General features: G+C 41.4%; 1 protein-coding gene across 14 annotated transcripts in view; it reads right to left on the bottom strand.

The window, feature by feature from the left end:
• The window catches only part of MYLK (myosin light chain kinase), a 191,623-nt gene that overhangs the window by 87,549 nt on the left and 82,991 nt on the right, over positions 1-21,083 (bottom strand). For all 14 annotated transcript variants that reach the window (XM_083404939.1, XM_083404944.1, XM_083404931.1 and 11 more), the window contains 5 exons: positions 19,653-19,689; positions 16,967-17,550; positions 15,805-16,008; positions 14,532-14,666; positions 9,636-9,788 (listed from right to left, as the gene is read on the bottom strand). In XM_083404939.1, coding sequence (XP_083261065.1) covers positions 9,636-9,788; positions 14,532-14,666; positions 15,805-16,008; positions 16,967-17,550; positions 19,653-19,689 — 1,113 coding nt within the window. The remainder of the gene's footprint in view (positions 1-9,635; positions 9,789-14,531; positions 14,667-15,804; positions 16,009-16,966; positions 17,551-19,652; positions 19,690-21,083) is intronic.

Genomic DNA, 21,083 nt, shown 5'->3' with positions numbered 1-21,083 from the left:
AGGATATAGAGGCAGGGGCAAAATAACCCACCTGTCAATCATGTGACTTCATAATGATGTCATATTTAACAGGAGGTTAGCCTGTGCGATGGTGCCAGATAAAGACCTGGCTCCCAAAGTCAAAAAGGTTCCCCTAAAGCAGGCATGGCCAAACTTGGCCCTCCAGACGTTTTGGGACTACAGTTCCCATCATCCCGACCACTGGTCCTGTTAGCTAGGGATGATGGGAGTTGTAGTTCCAAAACATCTGGAGGGCTGAGTTTGGTCATGCCTGCAAGAGTAAAAAAAAAATATTGCTGTATCTAGAATATGGTTTTTGTCAATGCATGAACAGGCAGTGGCAATGACGAAGACTGCCTTTACCCAAAGTAGGCTGGTGCACTAGACAGGATTTTAGTTGCAATATAGGACCATGCTATATTTATCTTGCAATGCCTCCTGTTAAAGGAAGGTACCTCTAAACAACATAGCCTTAATAAACTTGAAGCTGCTTTGAGTTGTTCCATGTGAAAGGCAGCAAAAATGTTTTTGTTTCGCCAAGCATTTTTAGAGAATTAATTTGATTCACTGTTGGTCATTTCTTCTGTATTTTATGATTTTATAATCTTATGAAGTTTTAATTATTTTATTGTGTGCCAGAATGACATTTTTATGTGATATTGATTTATAAGTATCTTACAAATAAATAAGCATGGATGTAAACATAGGAAATACTCATGGGACTATCAGAACTGCAAATTGTCTCTTAGTGAATAAAAAAAAAGGTGGTTGGGGAAGGACAGGAGTGTTCAGTTGTAGCCAGAAGAAATACATAGAAAATTATTATGCTTCCTAAACCAAATGAGACATATACAAAACTGAGTTTGAAGGAAGGAAACAGCAGGAACCAATACCTCAACTCCAAATTTTGTTCAAAATCTGCACTATACGGCAGATCCCTGTACTCCACCTCATCATATTAGCTCATTTCCTAGATCACAAATGGCCAACTGGTACCCCACCACCATTAATTCTGCAAAGCAATTTTGTCCAACCCCCTCAACCTTTAATTGTGCTCCACTAGAAATGAAATTCAAAAGGAAGGCAACAACACAGATGTGCTCTGGCTTCCTCTTAGGAATCAGTTTCACTGATGGCACAAGTGCCCCTGAAACTTCATCCTCTCTTGCGTTCTCTGTTCTCTGCACAGGTTTGGAGTGGATGCACAAAGGGGAAGCATGTCTCCTCACACTGAACCTGGTCAAGAAAGGATGCCAAGAATATTTCTATCCTCACATCCTCCTCCCTGTGAGTTTGAAAATGATTGTACAGTCAAAGTGATCCAGTTCTCAATTAGGTTGTGGATTACTACCATGTACAGTGGTACCTCAGGTTAAGTACTTAATTCGTTCCGGAGGTCCGTACTTAACCTGAAACTGTTCTTAACCTGAAGCACCACTTTAGCTAATGGGGCCTCTGGCTGCTGCCGCACTGCCGGAGCACAATTTCTGTTCTCATCCTGAAGCAAAGTTCTTAACCTGAAGCACTATTTCTAGGTTAGCGGAGTCTGTAACCTGAAGCGTATGTAACATGAGGTACCACTGTAATAAGTAAGGTGTTCAGTTTACAATGTTAAAAAAGAATACACCCCACCCTGCCACGCCCCACGTCACAGAATGATCACAAAAATCAAACTAACATAGGAAGTGTGAAGCAGAAAGTCAATGTAAAACAAAAGTCACTGTAGGTTTGGTTTGATAAAACTTCACCATGATTTATGTTTAGTTCAAGTTAAAAAACAAACAATTTCAGTTTCTACTCTTGGTTCTAAAGCTGACATGTCAAACCATGCAATAAGTTAAATAAGACATGTGAATGTGTGGATCTAGCGGACATGAAGCCAACATCATACTGTCCAGTCACATTTACTCCCCCTCCCCATTAGAGCAAGACAGTTTCTCTTCTCAAAATTTAGTTACAAGGACCTGCTTTTACATAACGCCGCTTCTCAGCTTCATGCCACAAGTTCTCCTGTTCACTTTCCTTTTCAGACAACCTGATGTTTCAGTAAAAACAAGCAACAACAAATCATACAAAACCCCACAGAACCACGACACTAGCTTTAGCAGACTTCTCTCAAGTTTTTTTTATATAACAAATGTATTTTAGGCCCTCTTGCATGTTGTGTTCTTGATCTACGCAAAGGAACCTGGTGTTCCATCTCTAAGGCCTGAGGCTTTCAGCTAGGACCTCAGCCATTTTGTAACAATTTCAAAGTTTGTACTGTACTGTCTTTCAGCTAATAAAATTACACACAGCTGCCAGTAAAACACATGAATGTTGGAATATGATAATGGAAAGAGATTTACTAAGATTTACAAAGAAGCATATTAGTACTGCTAGTCTGATTCTACTTCCAAGCTTCCACTGTATTTATAGGGTTAGAAGCATCCATTATATGGTCCTTCATAGGTGTGTGCAAGTTCTATATGGCTACTTTGCTCACTTTATGAAAGTTATACACGCTAAAGGTAAATACAAGTAAAACAAAATTTGAGCAGTGGAGCAATTCTGGAAGTGCATTCATCAAAAGATGCAACTTCATGTCCCAGGTTAAACTCAAGGAAAGCCAGTTTTTGCAGTGTGCCAGGCACTTCAGCTGGGAATAACATTGACTAGCAAGCCTTGGGGCATCATGAACCACCTCACCTACCATAATCCTTGGAACAGTTTTGCAACTTCTTTTTTAAGGAAAGAAATGTTCAAGTGAATCAATGCTTCAAAAAATAAACAAGGCAAAGCAGCTCCTCCAAAGACTGGAGGACAGGCAAGACTGATAACTAAACCAGCATTAGAATGTATGTGCATTTCTCTTTATCACAGTGAGTATCTGGGCCCACTTCAATGGAGGGGAAAAGCAAACAGAAGCAACAATAGTGCAACTACTATTTCAATGTATATTTGTACACATGCACACACCTTTCCCACAAACATAGAATAGAAAATTCATTGTCTGAAACGAAGGGTGTATTCTTATATACAACTCCCATATCTATATGCCACAGTGCTTCATTACACAACTTATTCTCACATCATGCTTAGACGTGCACATTAAATAAATGTAAGAAGCTGCTTTCCAACAGAGCATTGTCAATATACAACAAAGCCTTTTGACGCATGAGTGTGTCGACATATGGCTGTTACTCACTCATACACAGAGAAAACAAAATGCAGCCTCAAACATGTTTGCACAGTTTACATAACAGCAAGTTGCCATTTTCCATTCGATAATTACACAGGTCACTCGAGTTCTTGTATGAATGAAGGCTACAACTACAGGGTCTGCTATCATGCTTTAGTGTTGAGTATGGTCAAATGCACCTCCTTACATTGTTTGGTTGTAAGGTGAAGCAATAGGAGTAGCTGGGGAAACCCAGCCAGATGGGCAGGGTATAAATACTACTACTACTATTACTACTACTACTAATAATAATAATAATTAGTGCAATTACTGTAAGGTAGACTGTCAAGTGCTCCCATGAACGGACAGATTAAGCTCAGTGTTCTCCATAAATTGCATTACTTCACAAAGTAACATGCAACATAATGTTTTACATTCTGGATGGTCCTGGAACACTGGCAGATGACAGAAACTAATAATAATAATAATAATAATAATAATAATAATAATAATAATAGTATTATTTGCAAACTGCCCTTCACCTGAAGCTCACAAAGTGACAACACAAAATACATAATAAAACAAAAACAAACCAATAATTCCCCTCCTACATAATAGGTGTGACACTCAAGCACACATGCTATCCCCTAAACTCTAAACATATTCAAAAGACTTGCTTTAAAAATCAGTGCACATTAATTTACAATACATATACACGGTATTTTGATTTAGCATGCCATTCAAGAAAGCAACATGCTTTTGCAGTGCTATAAACAAACATAAGAATAAACCCACTTCTCCAAGACATCCAGAAGGGAAGCCTACCTGAAAACACCAAGTTGTATTTTGCTCCTGAAACAGGTTTTGCAAGCAATGTCTCTCTCCTCTCTTGCTGTGATAAACTGGTCACAGCAGCCTCTCAGGGGAAAAGCTTTCAGGTGACTTTAATCTGCTTGCCTGCTAGTCAATGAATGGTTGCTATAATCAGATTATGAGGACTATGGCTACCCAACACAAACATTTAATGCGGGTAGACTATATAAATATCTGTGGCTACTCCCTGGCTTCTAGCCTTGAAGATAAAGAAGGTAAGAAGAAGAAAGTGCAGTGCAAACAACATCCCTCAAGGTATAGATCTTTCCCTCATCAGGAAAGTGTTGGAGAGTACAATGGCATCCTTGCAAGCCTGGGGACGTGATCTGTGCTACTTGGCTCCTCGCCCAGGGGCAACTGCTACCAGATGAAAAGCAGTAACAAAAATAAATAAATCTATAACTATGACAAAAATGCAAACTGCTCAATGTAGCGTGTGAATCCTATCCCATCAATAAGAGCAAGCCTCATTTGAGGAGAATAAAATCATTGTATCACTTCATATTTTGTTGCGTTTGAACCATGCACATTGCACCCTTGAATGCATGAATGAGTAAAAATAACATACTTAAAGCACAACAGGTAATTATGCACAACATGCATTATGTCAAGGAGAAATGCCATATAAATGGAGTCAGAGCCCCCATTGTGGAGCAGTATCCTTCCAGAGACCCATGAGTTCTTTCAACAGAGACCCAGTGTGGTGCAGGAGATAAGAATTAGAATCTTGGATAAGGGATACAATAATTCAATTCTTTGCTGAATTATTTCACTGAGAAAGAAACCATCTCCCAGCCTTATTTCCTAAAAGAATCGTTGTGAGAATTAATGGGATGAACCCTAGCTCACAACACCAAGCCTTCTTGTATAAATGCAATATTTGAGCACAAAGGTGCACAAACAAATCCACACATACAATGAAATTATCTTCTTTTCCAGCTATTATCTACTTCAGCAGTGAGGAACCTCTGTCCCTCTGGCAGGGCCAGGCTTTGGTCTTTCAAATTTCAATGGTGCCCTGTGCAATGGCAAAATTTGGTACCCCCACCACCTCTCACCTTCCATTCTGCTCAGTTCACTACATGATGCCCTGTGGTGCACCCAGGCTTGGTGCTCGGTGCAGCAGAACTGGCCGTGCTGCCCCAACCTCAGGCCTAATGAGGCTCCCCATGTGCCCCATGAGACCATTTCGGTGAAGTCAGGCCGAGCTGCAGTAGACCTAACATCATATATGACATCTGCTGTGGGGCAAGTAAAAATTATACTCTAGGCCAAGCTTCTGCTCTCATGCAGGCCACAACTATAAACAAAGCCCTACTAGCTTGTTGTATGTAGAGATATAATGCATCATGTTGTGAGCTGCAGGAATCTGAAAAGGAACACAGTATATAGAGCTGCCATTCATGCACTACTTCAGAATAAGGACTCCCCATTGGATGAGACCCTAATCTATAGCATAGGTAAAGGTAAAGGTACACCTGCCTGTACGGGCCAGTTGTGTCCGACTCTAGGGTTGTGCGCCCATCTCACTTAAGAGGCAGGGGGCCAGCGCTGTCCGGAGACACTTCAGGGTCACGTGGCCAGCGTGACGAAGCTGCTCTGGCGAGCTGGCACCAGCGCAGCACACGGAAACGCCGTTTACCTTCCCGCTATAAAGCGGTCCCTATTTATCTACTTGCACTTAAGGGTGCTTTCGAACTGCTAGGTGGGCAGGAGCTGGGACCGAACAACAGGAGCTCACCCCGCAGCGGGGATTCGAACCGCCGACCATACGATCGGCAAATCCTAGGTGCTGAGGTTTTATCTGGGCAAAAACACAATGTAACATGGAAATGCAGTGTAGGGATGGTCATACTCCTGGTAGCAGGAAGATGGGTAAAGATAGCACTTTACACACAAGCTATTTTTACATCCATTTGACAGAACATCTCCTTTTGTGCTGATAATATGCTTTCAGTTTTAGAACTTGATCCCATAATCCCATGGAATTTATAAAGGCATGCTTTCTTTTCTTTATGTTATTTTCCATTTCGTTTACAAGCTGCTTATATGGGCCTTTTACAAGACAGTTAATGTCAAAACCCTTGGTTTAGTTCAGTAGTTCTTGTTCTCTTTTATAATAATAAAAGAACAAGGAAAGCTCTGAAAGATTTCTGCAGGGGGAAAATGTGTGGGCCACTTTAAAGACACTTAGCAGCAGGTAAACTTCCCCCAATCCTGTCAGCAGATGCTGCTGCTACGACTTATTCATCACCAAGGTGTCTGAAAGCAAAATGATTTATACATTAAAGTCCCAGGGCATAGTCTGAAGCAGACACCTTACTGAAGTTAAGCAGGTCTGGGGCTGGTCAATGACTGAATGGGAGATTGCCTGGGAACCCTATGCACACCGCTTTGAATTAAATGACAAAAAGGTAATGTAACAGAAATAAAGCAGCAGCTGTGAAAAAGCAACAGGTACTCTAAGGCCATTGTAACTGTAAAATTAAAAAGAAAAAGCAGTCGCTGTATAATCTCCTTCAGGGCAGAGTTATGCATTGCACTAGCAAACATGGATTCCCCACTCTGTGTTTGCTTAAAAAATGTGACCTGGAAGGAAGATTTGGGTAGAGTGGTGGTGGTGGTCAGGAGAGTTGATGAGCAAAAATATTAATCTCTTGGATGGTGATAAAATATTAATCTCTTGGGTGGCTGAGATCACAAGCTCTGTGGGATAATATCAAACACAGACATACTTAATTTAAGCAATGCATATCCAAAAGGATCAAAGAAGACATCTGGCAGAAACAAATGCTGTTCACAGGAGAAAGGGCACAACGAATTCAGAAACAAGGATTCTGATACTAAATTTCAAATGACAAAGGTTCTGCTGTAAGATAATTTGATAGTACTTCACACATTACATAACCACAAACCTCAGTCAGCCTTAGCCAGACCCCAACTGTCTTGTGACTTTTGAAATTAGGTGAATACATCTAAAACTGTAATGGGTGAATATACTGTAATGCTCTTTGATAGGAATTTGCTTAATACTTTCTTCATTAAGATTAAAATACTAGTCTTATGCAAATCTTTGTCATCAAATTATAACACCAAAGGTTTACTCATTATTTTTCTTCTGCCTCTTACAAAAATTAAAAAATGGCAAAAAGTGCTGGGGCAAAAAATCAATTGCAGCTTTCTGTGACCCCAACAAATGGGATATTTCATTGGACATGGGAATGCTATTTGTGGGACAGAAATGTGTCATATAGTAGAGAAACATTTCAAGTATATTATTCCTTTGTATCTGTGTTCTGATTTGTGGGTGCTTATTCCCCAACCCCTGGAAGCCAAAGCCCTGAGCAGTAGCACATTGTATATTATACAGTGTTACACCACAAGTACTCTTTAGGGAGCTTTAAAGATATGGGAGGAATATGTGCACAGATTTTTGAAGCTTCAATTCCAGTTTGAAGCCTATTTTCAGCACAAAAATCCACGTTTATCTCAATCTGAGACAGCAAAAATAAAACCCAAATGCAAACTAACGAGGTTTTAACAGGATGCCCTAAATCTGTTAAAATATTAAACATATGGCTCTCAATACATTTAAAGTTCTTAAGTCTATTACTGTAAAAAATATTCTCCATTTAGTCTATGTATCCCTATAACTAGAATGACATAAAAAGCACACCAAAAATCCAGGAAACAAACTCTACTCGGAACAGCACCAGGTAAATTTGGGTAGGGTCAACTGAAACATACAGATGATTTATACCAGGGGTGAAGGACTGGATCCAGGTAACTTTCCATGGAACACTGACTGGTGAGCAAGGCTGTCAATCACACAACATCACATGACCAGGTGATTCACAGCTTGTAAAGGGCGAATGAGGAGCACAATCTAAGTATGCTCCTGATTCTTCCTTTGTAGCCATAGGCTGAATGCAACTGGGGCAATGGCAGCAAAGGAAACACTGGGAACATACCCTTAAGTGAACTATTTATTCTTTTCCAGCTATAGTTCAGTGCTTTTTAAATTTGGTGCTTTTTTTGGTCACCGCACGATGACAGGAGAAGGTGCCAAATTTTCACGTTCTGAATTCTACTAGTGGTTGAAAAGGAAGAACCGGGAGCTCATTTCAGTTTGGCCCTGCAGGTTTACATGTACTGTGCCTGAAGCCATATGATGGCAGGTGACTGACAGGTGGGTGGGAGGTTTAGGCCAAACTACATTATTTGACACCCAGTGCTATTTTTCTAGAAAAAGAGGTGCCTGAGTTCACCATTAACTTGTTCTCTTAGAATGGCAATGGCATCCACCTGAGAGGTGCTGGAGCTGACCTCTGGTGAGCTCTGTCTGAAAAAAAGCCCTGGATAGCCTTAGGTGGTCTAGGAGGTTCTCATTAGATTAGATTAGATTAAGTTCTGTTTATCTGCATTGGTTTGCTTAATTGTTGACTGGCTGGCCATAATGTGGTTGGCAAGTGTGTGTTGGTTTCCCCCCAAGTGGTGGCACATGAACAGTGCTGATTCACTCAAAACAGCAACACATGAATGGAAGACCAACCAGAGTAATTTGAGAACATATGATCTTGGTTGTGAGCCCTAGAAAACCTGTTCCTTGCCTTGCAGGACTTTTCCCACCTGGCCTGGGAGGGTGGGGCCTTACTGACTACAGCTGCAAGAGCTGAGGCTGCTGAACAGACTCTTGGGTTGGGGGTATTATTGGCGGGGGGTTGCTGGGGTGTGTGTTGCTGTTATTGACATTATTTTTTTTTGTTTCTTTATTTTAAATCGTATTAGGATTTATTTGGCAAGTGTTCAATTTGGCTGTGTATTTTTTGATGTTTTATTTATTATGACTACTTTTCTATGTTGTAATTATGTATTTTTTCATGTTGTAAATTGCCTGGAGCATGGTTTGGAAAGGCGGCATACAAATAAAATGACAGTGGTATCTCTGGTTACGTTACCTTCTTAGTTATAAAATTAAGAATGTTTCTGTGTAGTCTGTCTGGATGGGAGAGTTCATGAGAGCTCTGAAACAGGACTAAGGTATAAAACTTATTCTAATTTCAACCTACAAAATATAAAAGAATTTTAAAAAATGGAGTGCAAGAGAAACTATTCTAGCCTCTACCATCAGGGCTGTCATTCTTTCTCAAATTATCATTGCTGATCACACTCTTCCCTGCATTATAATTTCAACTTTTAAGTAGCGCTGAGAATAAAACCTGCAAAGAAATAAAATGATCTGTAAAAAGGCAATTCCAATCAAAGATACCCAAGGTTGCCCGTTTCAGCAATGAAAATTTATCAAGCTGACTGAGAGCTGTTAATAAGGTCAATATGTAGATAAGGGCTTTTCAATCAGTAAGCATACAGAAATCGTTTTTTATCGGTTCAAACTATGCTGTCAATTTCATAAGTGGCCCAAGAAGCATGAAGATGTATCAGCCAGACTCCCAAGATACAACAGGATTCTCTCTTATCACCACACCGCATCATCAATTACACCATGCAATCTCTTATAAGCCAATAAAAAAAGGCCAAAGCTACTGCTTTCAATTTAATCCATATTTGCTTCTTCTAAGCTGTAAGTAAGATGGGCACTCACCTTTGACAGTAACTTGAGCACTGCAGGATGCCCTTCCAGCACTATTTTCTGCCAAACAAGTATACACCCCATCATCTTCTGGTAAGGCATCTTGAACAGTCAGTTTTGCAAGTCCATCTTCAAAGGCAGAATGTGCATACTGAATAGGCCGATCTAGAGAAGTGGGGGGGGGGGGGGAGAGAGAGAGAGAGAGAGAGAATCAAGAAATTGTTGAACATCCCAGTTACCCACCCATACTTCATAAATCGCCAGTTGCTAGCTTTAAAGCTCATTGCATTGCCTTACCATTTCATTAGAGTCAAGGATTAAATGCTTCTCAGTCACACAGGGATCCATTTATACAGATTTCAAATGCAAAAGAAGTTTCCAATAGGATCAGTCCTTTAGCTAACTTCAACTTTTTGTACTATTTTTTTAAATAACTTATAGAAATACCCACTGTGAATTATTATGTGTAAAGTTCACACCAAGCAGAGATTTTACATACATATGTAAACATGCAGAGATTCGTACACAGCCCTCTGTCTCCTTAACATGAAATCTTGTTTCACTAGTAACACTTGTTTTCTGGCCTTCCTCCAAATAACTCAGGGTGGCATGTTAGCCTCATGGCAACTTTTTGATGTAGATGTATGTTTGTAGCACATTTACGTCCCCCTTCTAGCATAAATATACATTATAAAGGTAAAGGTACCCCTGCCCGTACGGGCCAGTCTTGACAGACTCTAGGGTTGTGCGCCCATCTCACTCAAGAGGCCGGGGGCCAGCGCTGTCCGGAGACACTTCCGGGTCACGTGGCCAGCATGACATCGCTGCTCTGGCGAGCCAGAGCCGCACACGGAAACGCTGTTTACCTTCCCGCTAGTAAGCGGTCCCTATTTATCTACTTGCACCCGGGAGTGCTTTCGAACTGCTAGGTTGGCAGGCGCTGGGACCGAACAACGGGAGCGCACCCCGCTGCGGGGATTCGAACTGCCGACCTTTCGATCGGCAAGCCCTAGGCGCTGAGGCTTTTACCCACAGCGCCACCTGCATCCCAAATATACATTATAACATGTAATAATTGTGTGGTGTGGGTGTGTAACATTTACAAAGAGAGACAAAGTTAGCAGTTTAAAATAGTATAAGCTTATCTGCCATGTCAAAAAAGCCTGCTGAAATACAGAGGTCTTCAGTAGCCAGTGTCAAACAGTTAGGGAGGCAGCCAAGCATACCTCATGGGCAGTATGTTCCATAATCTGGCCGCTGCCACCAAGAAGTCCCTCTCTCTTGTTTCATACAACTGTGCTTCTACTCTAGGAAGGGAACGAAGATGGCCCTCACCTTCTAATTCTAGAGAGTGGGCAGGATGATATGGGAGGAGGTAATTCTTTAAGGTATGTTGGGCCTAAGCCAGGGAGAGCTTTGGAAGTGCTCAACAACACTTTCAATTGTGCATGAAAGCAGACTGGAACCACAGCAGCTATTGTAGGGTGGGTGTAACATGATCATATGGACAAACATCCACCAGCATCTTTGCAACTACATTTTGGACCAAGTCAAGCTTCCAAAGACATTCCAAAGATACCACCATTTAGAGGAAGCTGCAGTAAGCCAACCTAGATGTAACGAAGATGCAGAAGGACCTTCTCTGTTGTGGCTCCAAAGTGTTTGAATGTCCTTCCCTCCAAGGCATGTCTTATACCACTGTTGTTGTTTTCAGCATCAGATCAAGATAGACTTCTTTGCCCAGGCTTTAGGGCAGTGGTGGGGAACCTCTTTGGCCCAGCAGGCAAGTGCCTTCTGTGCATTATGGACCCTTCTTTAAAATAAACTGACGTTTATCCAATCTAAATGACCACTGGATCAGAGTCTAATGTAATATGGAAATTCCAAACACCAAGCTTACTACTGCAACTGTACTGCTCACCATTTTGCCATGAGCACCATTAAGCATGCCTGGAACTAACAGTCATGGACAAGGAATGCAACTTTCTCCTTTATTTGGTTATGGACAGCTATCCTTTCCTGCAATGTATCCTTCCATGACAGAGAGAAGCAGATTGTTTGCATTCATGAGGATATTACAATTAGCCAACTTAATCCTTAAGCAAAATTATTTTCTAGAAGGTATATGCTGAAAAGCTGCAAGAAATCCCAGAGTTTAACTACAGTTTATAAGCTAGCCCATGTCTGTTTCCAAGTGATGTATAAACAGTTATGTATCAAGATCAGAAGTGAGAGAGATGAGAATTACTGGCAAGTTCTGGGAGTTGGGAATGGAAGCAACATGTTTATGTCTTTCAGATAATACATAATGTCCCTGTTTTCACTTCACATTTCCATGTTTCTTAAACTTCTGTTGCTGAAAGCCATCACTGCCTGCCGGCTTACAATTGGGGTTAAGGTTTTAATCTGTAGCTTCCAAAGCCCTAAATGGTTTGAAAGCTAGTTACTCAAATAACTCTCCTTCTCCCCATTAGACCTTCTCAACAAGCATAGTACATAGTTCCATATGTGGAAGAATAGAGAGACAAATTATTGTACAAAATAAATTTGGAGGGCAGCTGATGGGTGCATCCATTGTAGGGTAGGTCTACGTAGGTCTACATCAAAAACGTAAGAACGAGAAAAGCCAAGGTGAACTAGACCACACATCCATCTAGTTCTGCATTCTGTCCTCTCAGTGGTCAACCAGATGCCTACAGAAAGCCTACAAGCAGGACAAGAGCAAAATGCTGTCTGCGATATGGGACATAATATATAGTTATTATAACTAGTATAAATGAAGGTCATTGATCAGAGAAGAAGCTTTGCCTTCCAAGATGCCAACCCCACAAGGCCACAAGGGCCAAGTGATAGGATTTTCATGAACTCTAACAGTTTGCAATGCAGAACAAACTACCTCTGCTTCAATTCAGACATCACGCAAAACTATGCTTTGTGCGAATCATAGTCAAGAACTGACCCTATCATTTGAACACCCGAACACGCAGAGCAAAGAAACCACGGTGCAGAATTTTTTGTCTGGTTTGTTTTCCTTCTGTTCAGTATTCAGAGGTTCTGCTCAGTATTCATTCAGTTCATTCTCACCTCTGTGGTGCACCAGCCTTAATTATGATGTGTAAACAATTTATGAGTTCAGACATATCTACAGTTATAACAAACTGTGCAAACCAGCTTCAAATCATGGTTTTTACGTCCTGTTTTGGCAGCCACTCACAAACCATGATTTGCAAAGCTGGGGTTTTGTGTTATGTCTGAATAAAAGCCTCTGTGTAGGGATGCAAGGCAGCAAGTGGCAGTTCTAGGCAGCTAGTGGTATTCCTTAAGAATAGGACTACTTAAGAAAGACAGCAACTGGACTCAGTGGGCTTTATTTTCAGGGAGCCACTTCTTCAATGTTTACAAAAAAATTGTCTGGAATTCTGTGACCAGAAAACCTACAGATTTGAATAAATGCATATAAACTAAACACAGCCTACAATGACTGAGTCAGACACTTGCTCCATCTAGCTCAGCACTGTCTACACTGACTGGCAGTGGCTCTTCAGGATTTCAGATGGGGAATTTCCCCAGACCTACCTGGAGAGGCTGGGAATTGAACCTGGGATTTCCTGCATTCTACCACTGTGCTGCTCTTTCTCACAAAAGGGATAAGTATAAAAATATTCAGTAAAACACCTCTACCATCAGATGTGTAGATGCAGCAGGGCACTCACTGAAGATAAGATGCATTCTGTCCATTAAAGCAAAGCTAAATAAGATCATAGCTAAGAAGATTTGCTGACCCTATGATAACAACTTTAGATCAATATGTGTACCTGAGAAACCAGCCAGATTACTGCAATCAGCAATAGGAGGCCCTGTTAACTGTATCATGGCCTGCAGATGCCCAGCAGAGAAGGGGCTTTCTCCACAGTGCTGCATACAGTGAGAATATGATCTTCCCCTGGATAATACTCAGCACTGACTGCAGGGTGCTTCTTCTGGTAATTAAGAACATACCTTTTAACCAAAGATTTATACAGGAAATAGAGGAAATGAGAAGATACGGTACTCTATATTCACTTTTCTTGATAATCAACCACAAGAACTTTGGAACTCCCTGCCTATCATGATCAAGAATGTGCTTTTGCTGTATTCTTTTCAGCACCTGCTAAAAACATTCCTCTTAAGGCAAGCTTAACCCGATGCTTAGAAAATTGAGGTTATTTTATTTGTTTTTAGTATTTTAACTTTTGTATGCTTTTTTTATTGCTTTTATTTTTTATCTTTTTGTAAATCTTATGAAATAAACCATATATACTAAGGAAACATTCAATCTCATTTCCTAAAATCTGCATTCTGTTGCAATAAAGCTCACGGCCATACAAGCAAACAACAAAAATGCAGCCTTGTCACGAAACACCCTCTACTGGACAATCTTCAAAACAGCAGCAAATATGTTTTCTTTCCCCGCTCCAGAACGCCTTGCCAGATCTTAGTCGTGCCACATGTTGTAGGCAACTGTGATGGGATAGCAGCCTTTTTAGAAAAATCTGCCCTGTGGCCAGTGTGAACTGCTCTGCTAATCTCAGACAGTTTGTGTGTACCTTCCATTGATAAGAATGCAGAAAGATGCCTTAAAGTAAGTCAAACCATTGGTCCATCTAGCTCTGTACACCAACTGGTGGCAGCACTTCGCGATCTCAGATGCCAGAAAGCTTCTGCCAGTCAGTGCAGGCAATACTTAGCTAAATGGGAAAATGGTCTAAGTCAGTTTAAGGTAGCTTCCTATGTTCCGATCAAAGTCCCCTGGTCACCCCCTCACTGACTGACTGCCCCAGTTCGTATGTAGATGCTGGTAACCAAAGTGTTAGCAATGTTACAAGAAACAGACAGTGGGGCTGCCATTTTTTTCTGACCAAGACTTACCATTGAGGAGCCAAGTGATCTCAGGCACAGGGGTACCCTCAACTAAGCACTGAAGCACAAAATCCTGTCCTTCACTCACACTGCATGACTTCAAAATGGTGGAAAAATGAGGAGCGACATCCTTCACTTTGGGCCCTACAAATCAAAGCAAAGGAAGATAACACTAGAAACAGAAGGTTTGCAAAATCCAGCACCAGTAACCTGTTTCAGAATGGAAAAGCAATTCCCACAATAGACAGCAAAACAGTAAGTGTTTTACTAGCTATACATAAATAAAAGTTTCACTGTCAAAATGTCAGGTCACATTGGTTAAGGGCTTCATAAAGTGTTGCAGTCTATTATGTATAAAAGCCAAATGATAGGTAACAATGCAACTGCCATGGGTATCATTAGACCAACAGCCCCTTCTCTGCGTTCGTCCACACTTCGGCTTGTCCCATGCCTAGAAAGAATGGGTCTGAGCAGTTTTCTGTTTGCTCTGCCACTTTCCCTGGGAAAATACGCTTGTTAGTGCTGAATCGAAGCATATGTCAATCTGAAGAAAACATGATGGACGTTTGCTTCAATTCAGCAGCAAAAATTGGGTTTTCCCAGGGGAAAGTGGCAGTACAAGTGGAAGTCTGCATGAGCCCCCTGTTGCAAAGTGTCCTCAGGAGGGTTGCTTTGCAACAAAGAAAAGCTGGTGTCAGCAAGAGGGAGATGATGCTTAATGCTTCCCTTGTTAACCTCTTTCTCCCCTGACACTCTGCTCCCTGTCTATTCCCATCATCCACATTCTTTTCCCAGGACATATTGATTTTTCACTGCTTATAGAAAGCCTAGCCTTTGACTAACTGCTCTGAGAGCCAAAAGTGTATTATAGAGTTTTCACTACAAACTTTTAAATAAGTGCTATCTCCTACCAGGTTATTTTTAAATGTGGAGCAGCTATGACTGCTTGGCATTGTTATAAAGCACTCTTTTTATTTCTTAAATATGCAGGGCCCAAACGCTTGAGTGGTCTGGTCAAATCAGTACATTCACACAGCTGAAACTCCCAGATCAAGAAACAATCACTCATGTTATGTATTAAGTCAAGGTCTCCAAGAAATCTTACCCAACTCATAATAATTGGGTAACAATCTGTATCATGTGGGCCCTTATGGATGACTTGCTTCATAGGTTTTTGTAATTATTATATTTAAACAAAACTGCTTTAACCTTTCCCCACTCACCCTGACACGAAGTCCTGAAACAATCATCTGTGCCAACCATGCACCAAAAATGTACTTACTTTTTATTGTTAATAGCCACCTGGTTGAAGCCTGGCCTTGAGAATTGGAGGCTGTGCAGCGGTAAGACCCACTGTCTTCCAGCTGAGTTTTTTTCAGACACAAACAATGGATTCCATCCTCTTCGTATATTTGGACTTCATCTCCTGCTTCCATTTGGCATCCTTCTTTGAACCATTCAACATTTGCCTTGGGCTTCCCTGAAACTAGTTCATCACAGGTGCATTATTACTAAAATATATTAATGTTACATACATATGTTGAGTGCATGAAAAAGTGTCTACGGGTATGAAAGTGTGGGGTAGCCTCACCCACTTTTGGCCATACCCACCACTAGTCCAGAAGGGTGAAGGCCAGAAAGTACAGCTACTCATGCTTTAAATAGAAGCCAGCCTGCTTCTAGTTACTGAAAAAGGACAGAGGTCACCCATCATTAAGCAAACTAAAAAGTTCATCAAGCTGGAATATAGTGGGCAGAATGAAATGGGTTGTTATGTTCTTAGCAGGAAGACACATGACACGACACTTTGGAGAAAAGCTAGTTTTGAAAATTCTTAAGGCAACAATAGAAAATTATGGTGGAAACTATCCAATGGGACATCCAGTTCACAGGTCCCCAACATTCTGGGGACCTGTGGGTACATTTCCAATTTAAGGAAGATGTAATTAGCACAGGCATAGGCAAACTCGGCCCTTCAGATGTTTTTGGGACTACAACTCCCATCATCCCTGACCACTGATCCTGTTAGCTAGGGATGATAGGAGTTGTAGTCCCAAAAACACCTGGAGGGCCAAGTTTGCCTATGCCTGAATTAGCACCACACACAACCATATGCACACATGCAGTGAAACCACTCAGAGAGAGAAACCACATGCATGCACTCCCTTCTCCCTCAGCAGGTTGGAGATAGGAGTTCTGAATACCGCCCCCGCCCCCCCATTGAGCAGGGTCAGGGGGACTAGTCCAGCTTGTTCCCTATATTGCTAGTTTTCTTCTCGGAGGGAGGTGTTTTATGCATTTTTGTTTTTATCATCATGGAGAAGCATTCACAAATCTGATGCCCCTCCTGCATTGCAAAGTTGTACAGATCCTTCTACCAGCCTCAGTATTTTACCACCTAATGCTGCTGTTGCAACTGTGGGCAAAGCCTTTCTCCTATTTACCTTTGCATCTGAATGTAACCACTTCTCCTTCGAGTGCTTCTTGGCTTTGTGGGTGACACTCAAACTGGGGAGCGATCCCTTGAGTCTCCCTCTTTACATCAGTTATGCTTTTCTTTAATCCAACACGGTCATCTAATTCCTTAGTCCTCAAACCACTTGGCCTGATAGATGGGGCAGCCTGCCAGCCTGTTGTGTGTGGTTGCTTTGGCTTTTTCCCATCATCTTCCTGCCCAGAGGAAGCTGCCTTCACTTGTGCCTTTGGTCCAGTTTGTACTTTAACAGACTGTAGAGTTATGGTGCTTGATGTTTTTTGCAGGACTCTGCAACCTTTCCCTTCCTCTTTACGCGGCTCTATATGGGGTTCCTTCACCTCTTCCAGTTGATTCTGTTTGGCTTCTTTGGATGAAGTGAGAGGGATCTCTTTCTTTACGGCTGGCCTTTCTTTGGGTTCAAGCAAAAGTTCTGTGGTAGTGGATTTGAGTTCTTTAGCAATTCCATTGCTAGTGGCCTTTCTGAACTCTGACGTTTCAATAGCTTTGGTTGTGATGGTGGGTTTTGTAAAGGTACTGCATTTTGTTGGCATGCTAGAGAGAGGGGGGGGGAGTTTATTAAGTACACAGAACAATTCACATCATGTTTGCATGCCTTTCTTCAAATCTCTTTAAAATGGCTTACTAATCTCTTTTAAAGCAGGCTATATGTATTATGTGCAAGAAAGAAAGAAAGAAAGAAAGAAAGAAAGAAAGAAAGAAAGAAAGAAAAGAAGGAGCTGTAGTCTATATAAAGTGTGCAAACCTTCTTCCTGACATGCTACTTTTATGTGTAGGGACAACATTCAAGCACGCAATCCTGCACCTACCACATGAATGATATAGGCCATCTATTACAAGACCAGCTAATCCATTACAAGGGATAAGGAGAAACCATAACTTAAAGTGCAGAATGTTCCAAGGTTCAGTCCTCAGCACCTACACTTTAATGATTTCAAAATGGAGACCTATGTCTTAAACCAGAATAGGCAGTGTGATATTCTCCAGATTTAATGGACTCCAACTCCAATCACTCCCAGGCAGCATGGCCAATGGTCAGGTATGATGCATTTTGTAGTCTGAAGGTCACCATGCTGTCTACCCCTGCCCTAGACTTTGGAGAGCAGCTGCCTGTCAGAGTAGACAGCTCTGAACAAGGGTGGACCAAAGGACTGACTCAGTGAAAGGCAACTTTATAAGCCTCTTGTGCCTTGGGTCACTGGTTTTAGCTCTGGGGTTTTTGCTGAAGGTGGCATAGAAATCCATTAATGAAATAAAACCTTGAATAGGCACTTGATTTGCTGCACCATTTATCTGCTATTCTTCTGTAACTAAAATGCTTTAAAATGTACACCTTCTGGTGTAATTTTTTCACAGCACCTTGCAATTTTAGGCACTTTATCAGTAATCAATAGTAACTATAATAATTATAAGCTTCACAGCACATGGCCAAATGGATGATTCATGGAGTTTTAAAATATTCTAAGCTGTGGGTTTTTAATTCTTTTTATTTATTTATTAAGAACCTACTATGAAATAATCAGTTCTTTGATGAGCCCATTGTGTGAGGGTTTGTGGTAATGGGAAGCAAATAAAAGCCTACTATTAAACCGTACATTTTGACCACTCAGCTAGTAATAACTCACACCCCCACTGTTAAAGTCTCAGGGCCTCATATATAGATCAGAAAGGGAGGAACAGCACCCCAAATCTCCTCTATCCTATTATCGGCTGCCATTAAAGGCACAGCCACAGTCCTAATCAGCCCTGCTACCCTGACTTTTAAAGTATGTGCCATATACTCACAGTGAGCTATCAGCCTCTTGCAGGCCCCAAGAGGCATCAACTTACTGTGGTGCTGCTTGTTGGAAGACTGACAATCCAAGCCTTCATGGCTACTAACAGATCCTTGGCCTCCAACATCATACTGCAGCTGTGGCTGGTCAGTCTTCCAACAAACAGTCCAGCCCTCTCACTGCGGTCAGGAACAAAGGGAGCTTCTCTGCTTTTCTCTCTGCTCTCCTTACCTTGGGAGTAGCATCCATGGGATTGAACCCTGGGCACCCAACACAGTATCTTTGCATTTCATATCAAAACACATTCAGGCAGATGCAGGGAGGCCAGGCAGAGCAAATTCCACCCAAAGAGCCCTACCCCTTGTGGTTCCACTAAACTTCTTATATGACCTGCATCCACAAGGAGTCAGGAAGCCCACCATAGAAAATCCTAGCCTTATTCAGGCATTCTTCTAGTATAGGATAGTCCACCTGAGAGGTGAGGACTGTGGGGAGGAGCATGCTAGTTCCACCCCTCCTTCCATCACCCTCCATGAAGGGTGATTGTCTGAAGAAGGGAGCCTCCTGTACTTAGGTTGGGTCCCCACATGAGACTCAGAACCTTGGAAAATCAGGATTCTACATTGCATAAGGAACCTACACAAATCGAAGCAGAAGCCCCATTAAGCATTTATCTCCAAATTCTCTTCCTCACATGTGGAATATCCAGATTAGAAGAGGGATCCTATGGAATTTGCAAACCATTTTTAGGCTATATGGACTCAACAATGCAAAAGACTTGTGGCATACAAAGATAGGTTACTGTTTATTTTCTTAAAAGGATAAAATCAAAATGTGGGTAGAGGGAGTTGAACAACATACCAAGGAGGATGAGTGTGCACGTCTTTCTTAATAGAACCTGAAATGATGAAGCATTAAAAGATATTATAAAAATATGATATTGGAATGTTAAGGAGAGGATATGTTACAGTTTGTTTTCAAGACAGAAGATCTGATATTACTGAGAATTCATGGTGGCCCTACATTATATTCACTTGTCCCTGAGTCAGCAAAACACAATTCACTTCCAGCCACACAAATATTTGCCTGCCTAGCTTAAATGATAAGGTGACCACAACCAAATTATTTCTGGGACTGGGAAGAAAAAAGCCCCTGGAGATTAAACCATTGTTAGACTGAGACTTTCAGAAAGGCCATATACAAATGATTTATTTCAGGGCTGAGGACATTGGCAGGATTATTGTAATAACCTGCAGTTTCATAAGAGTATATAATTAAAGTAGACGAATAAAATAATAAGTTTATTTAGAATATGCAGGAAATAAATTTAAGGAACTGCAGAAAGAGGAGGAAGTTAAATGTTAAAATGACTGAAACAATTGAAATCTATATAACTGAAAATCATAAATTATTATTAATTTACAAAGGGAATTCCATACAAAGGGCAAGAGAAGCATTAAAGGCACCGCAAGTATAAGTCATAGCTAAGCAAGCTATAACATTGATCCAACAGTTGACACACCCTTCTGGGTTCCCATTATAAAGGGTGAGAAAGCATATTTAGGCTTGGCAAGCAAATGAAACGTCCTTCTTATGGGCTGGGCACCTCTTGTGGCGGTGGAGACAGTCCTGGCTAGGATCCAGACTTGTCACCTGATGTCACCTCTGAAAGCTTGGAAGTAGAGAGGAAAGCTCAGCAATGCAGGAGGCAGAGAAGGGGCTTCAGGTTGAGCTGTTGTGGGCCAGCCTGGTGACAGGTCAATCCTCAGACTCACCACCTGCCATGACCTCCCTTGACTACTCTGATACCTTGCAGGTCCTGACACAGCCTATCCAGGCTCACTGGGTCTCCCCCACCCCACCCCCTCCTAGGATCATCATCCTCTAACTGCTTGAGCTCATCCCACCCCTCGTCCTGGTTTGACCAGCTTCTCCAAGGCATTTCCTCAGGGCTCATAACAATCAGAATGGAGATATCTTCAGCGCCTCTCCTGTTCTATTTCCAGAATGAGTGCACAGTGATGTAGAAAAAAAGAAAACATCTCTTCCTCATCTAGAAGCCAAGTGTTCAATTTAAATACTGGTGGGATTTATTACCATCCCAAACTAAGTCTTTTTTCCTTCTTCAGTTTTTAAATAGTTGCGGAAAATGGTTTCTGGGCATATTTAAAATGAGGTTTTGAAAGACAGCCATATCCAAATTGCATACAATATCACAAACGCAATTATCCTTGACTCAGCAAGAGATCACCAACTGAAACTTAGAAAAATTGCTGAGAAACATCCCACCCC

Source organism: Podarcis tiliguerta, assembly GCF_965153285.1.
Source record: "Podarcis tiliguerta genome assembly, chromosome: 1".
In the NCBI taxonomy this organism is placed as follows: domain Eukaryota; kingdom Metazoa; phylum Chordata; class Lepidosauria; order Squamata; family Lacertidae; genus Podarcis; species Podarcis tiliguerta.
This window is presented reverse-complemented; position numbering and strand designations above follow the sequence as displayed.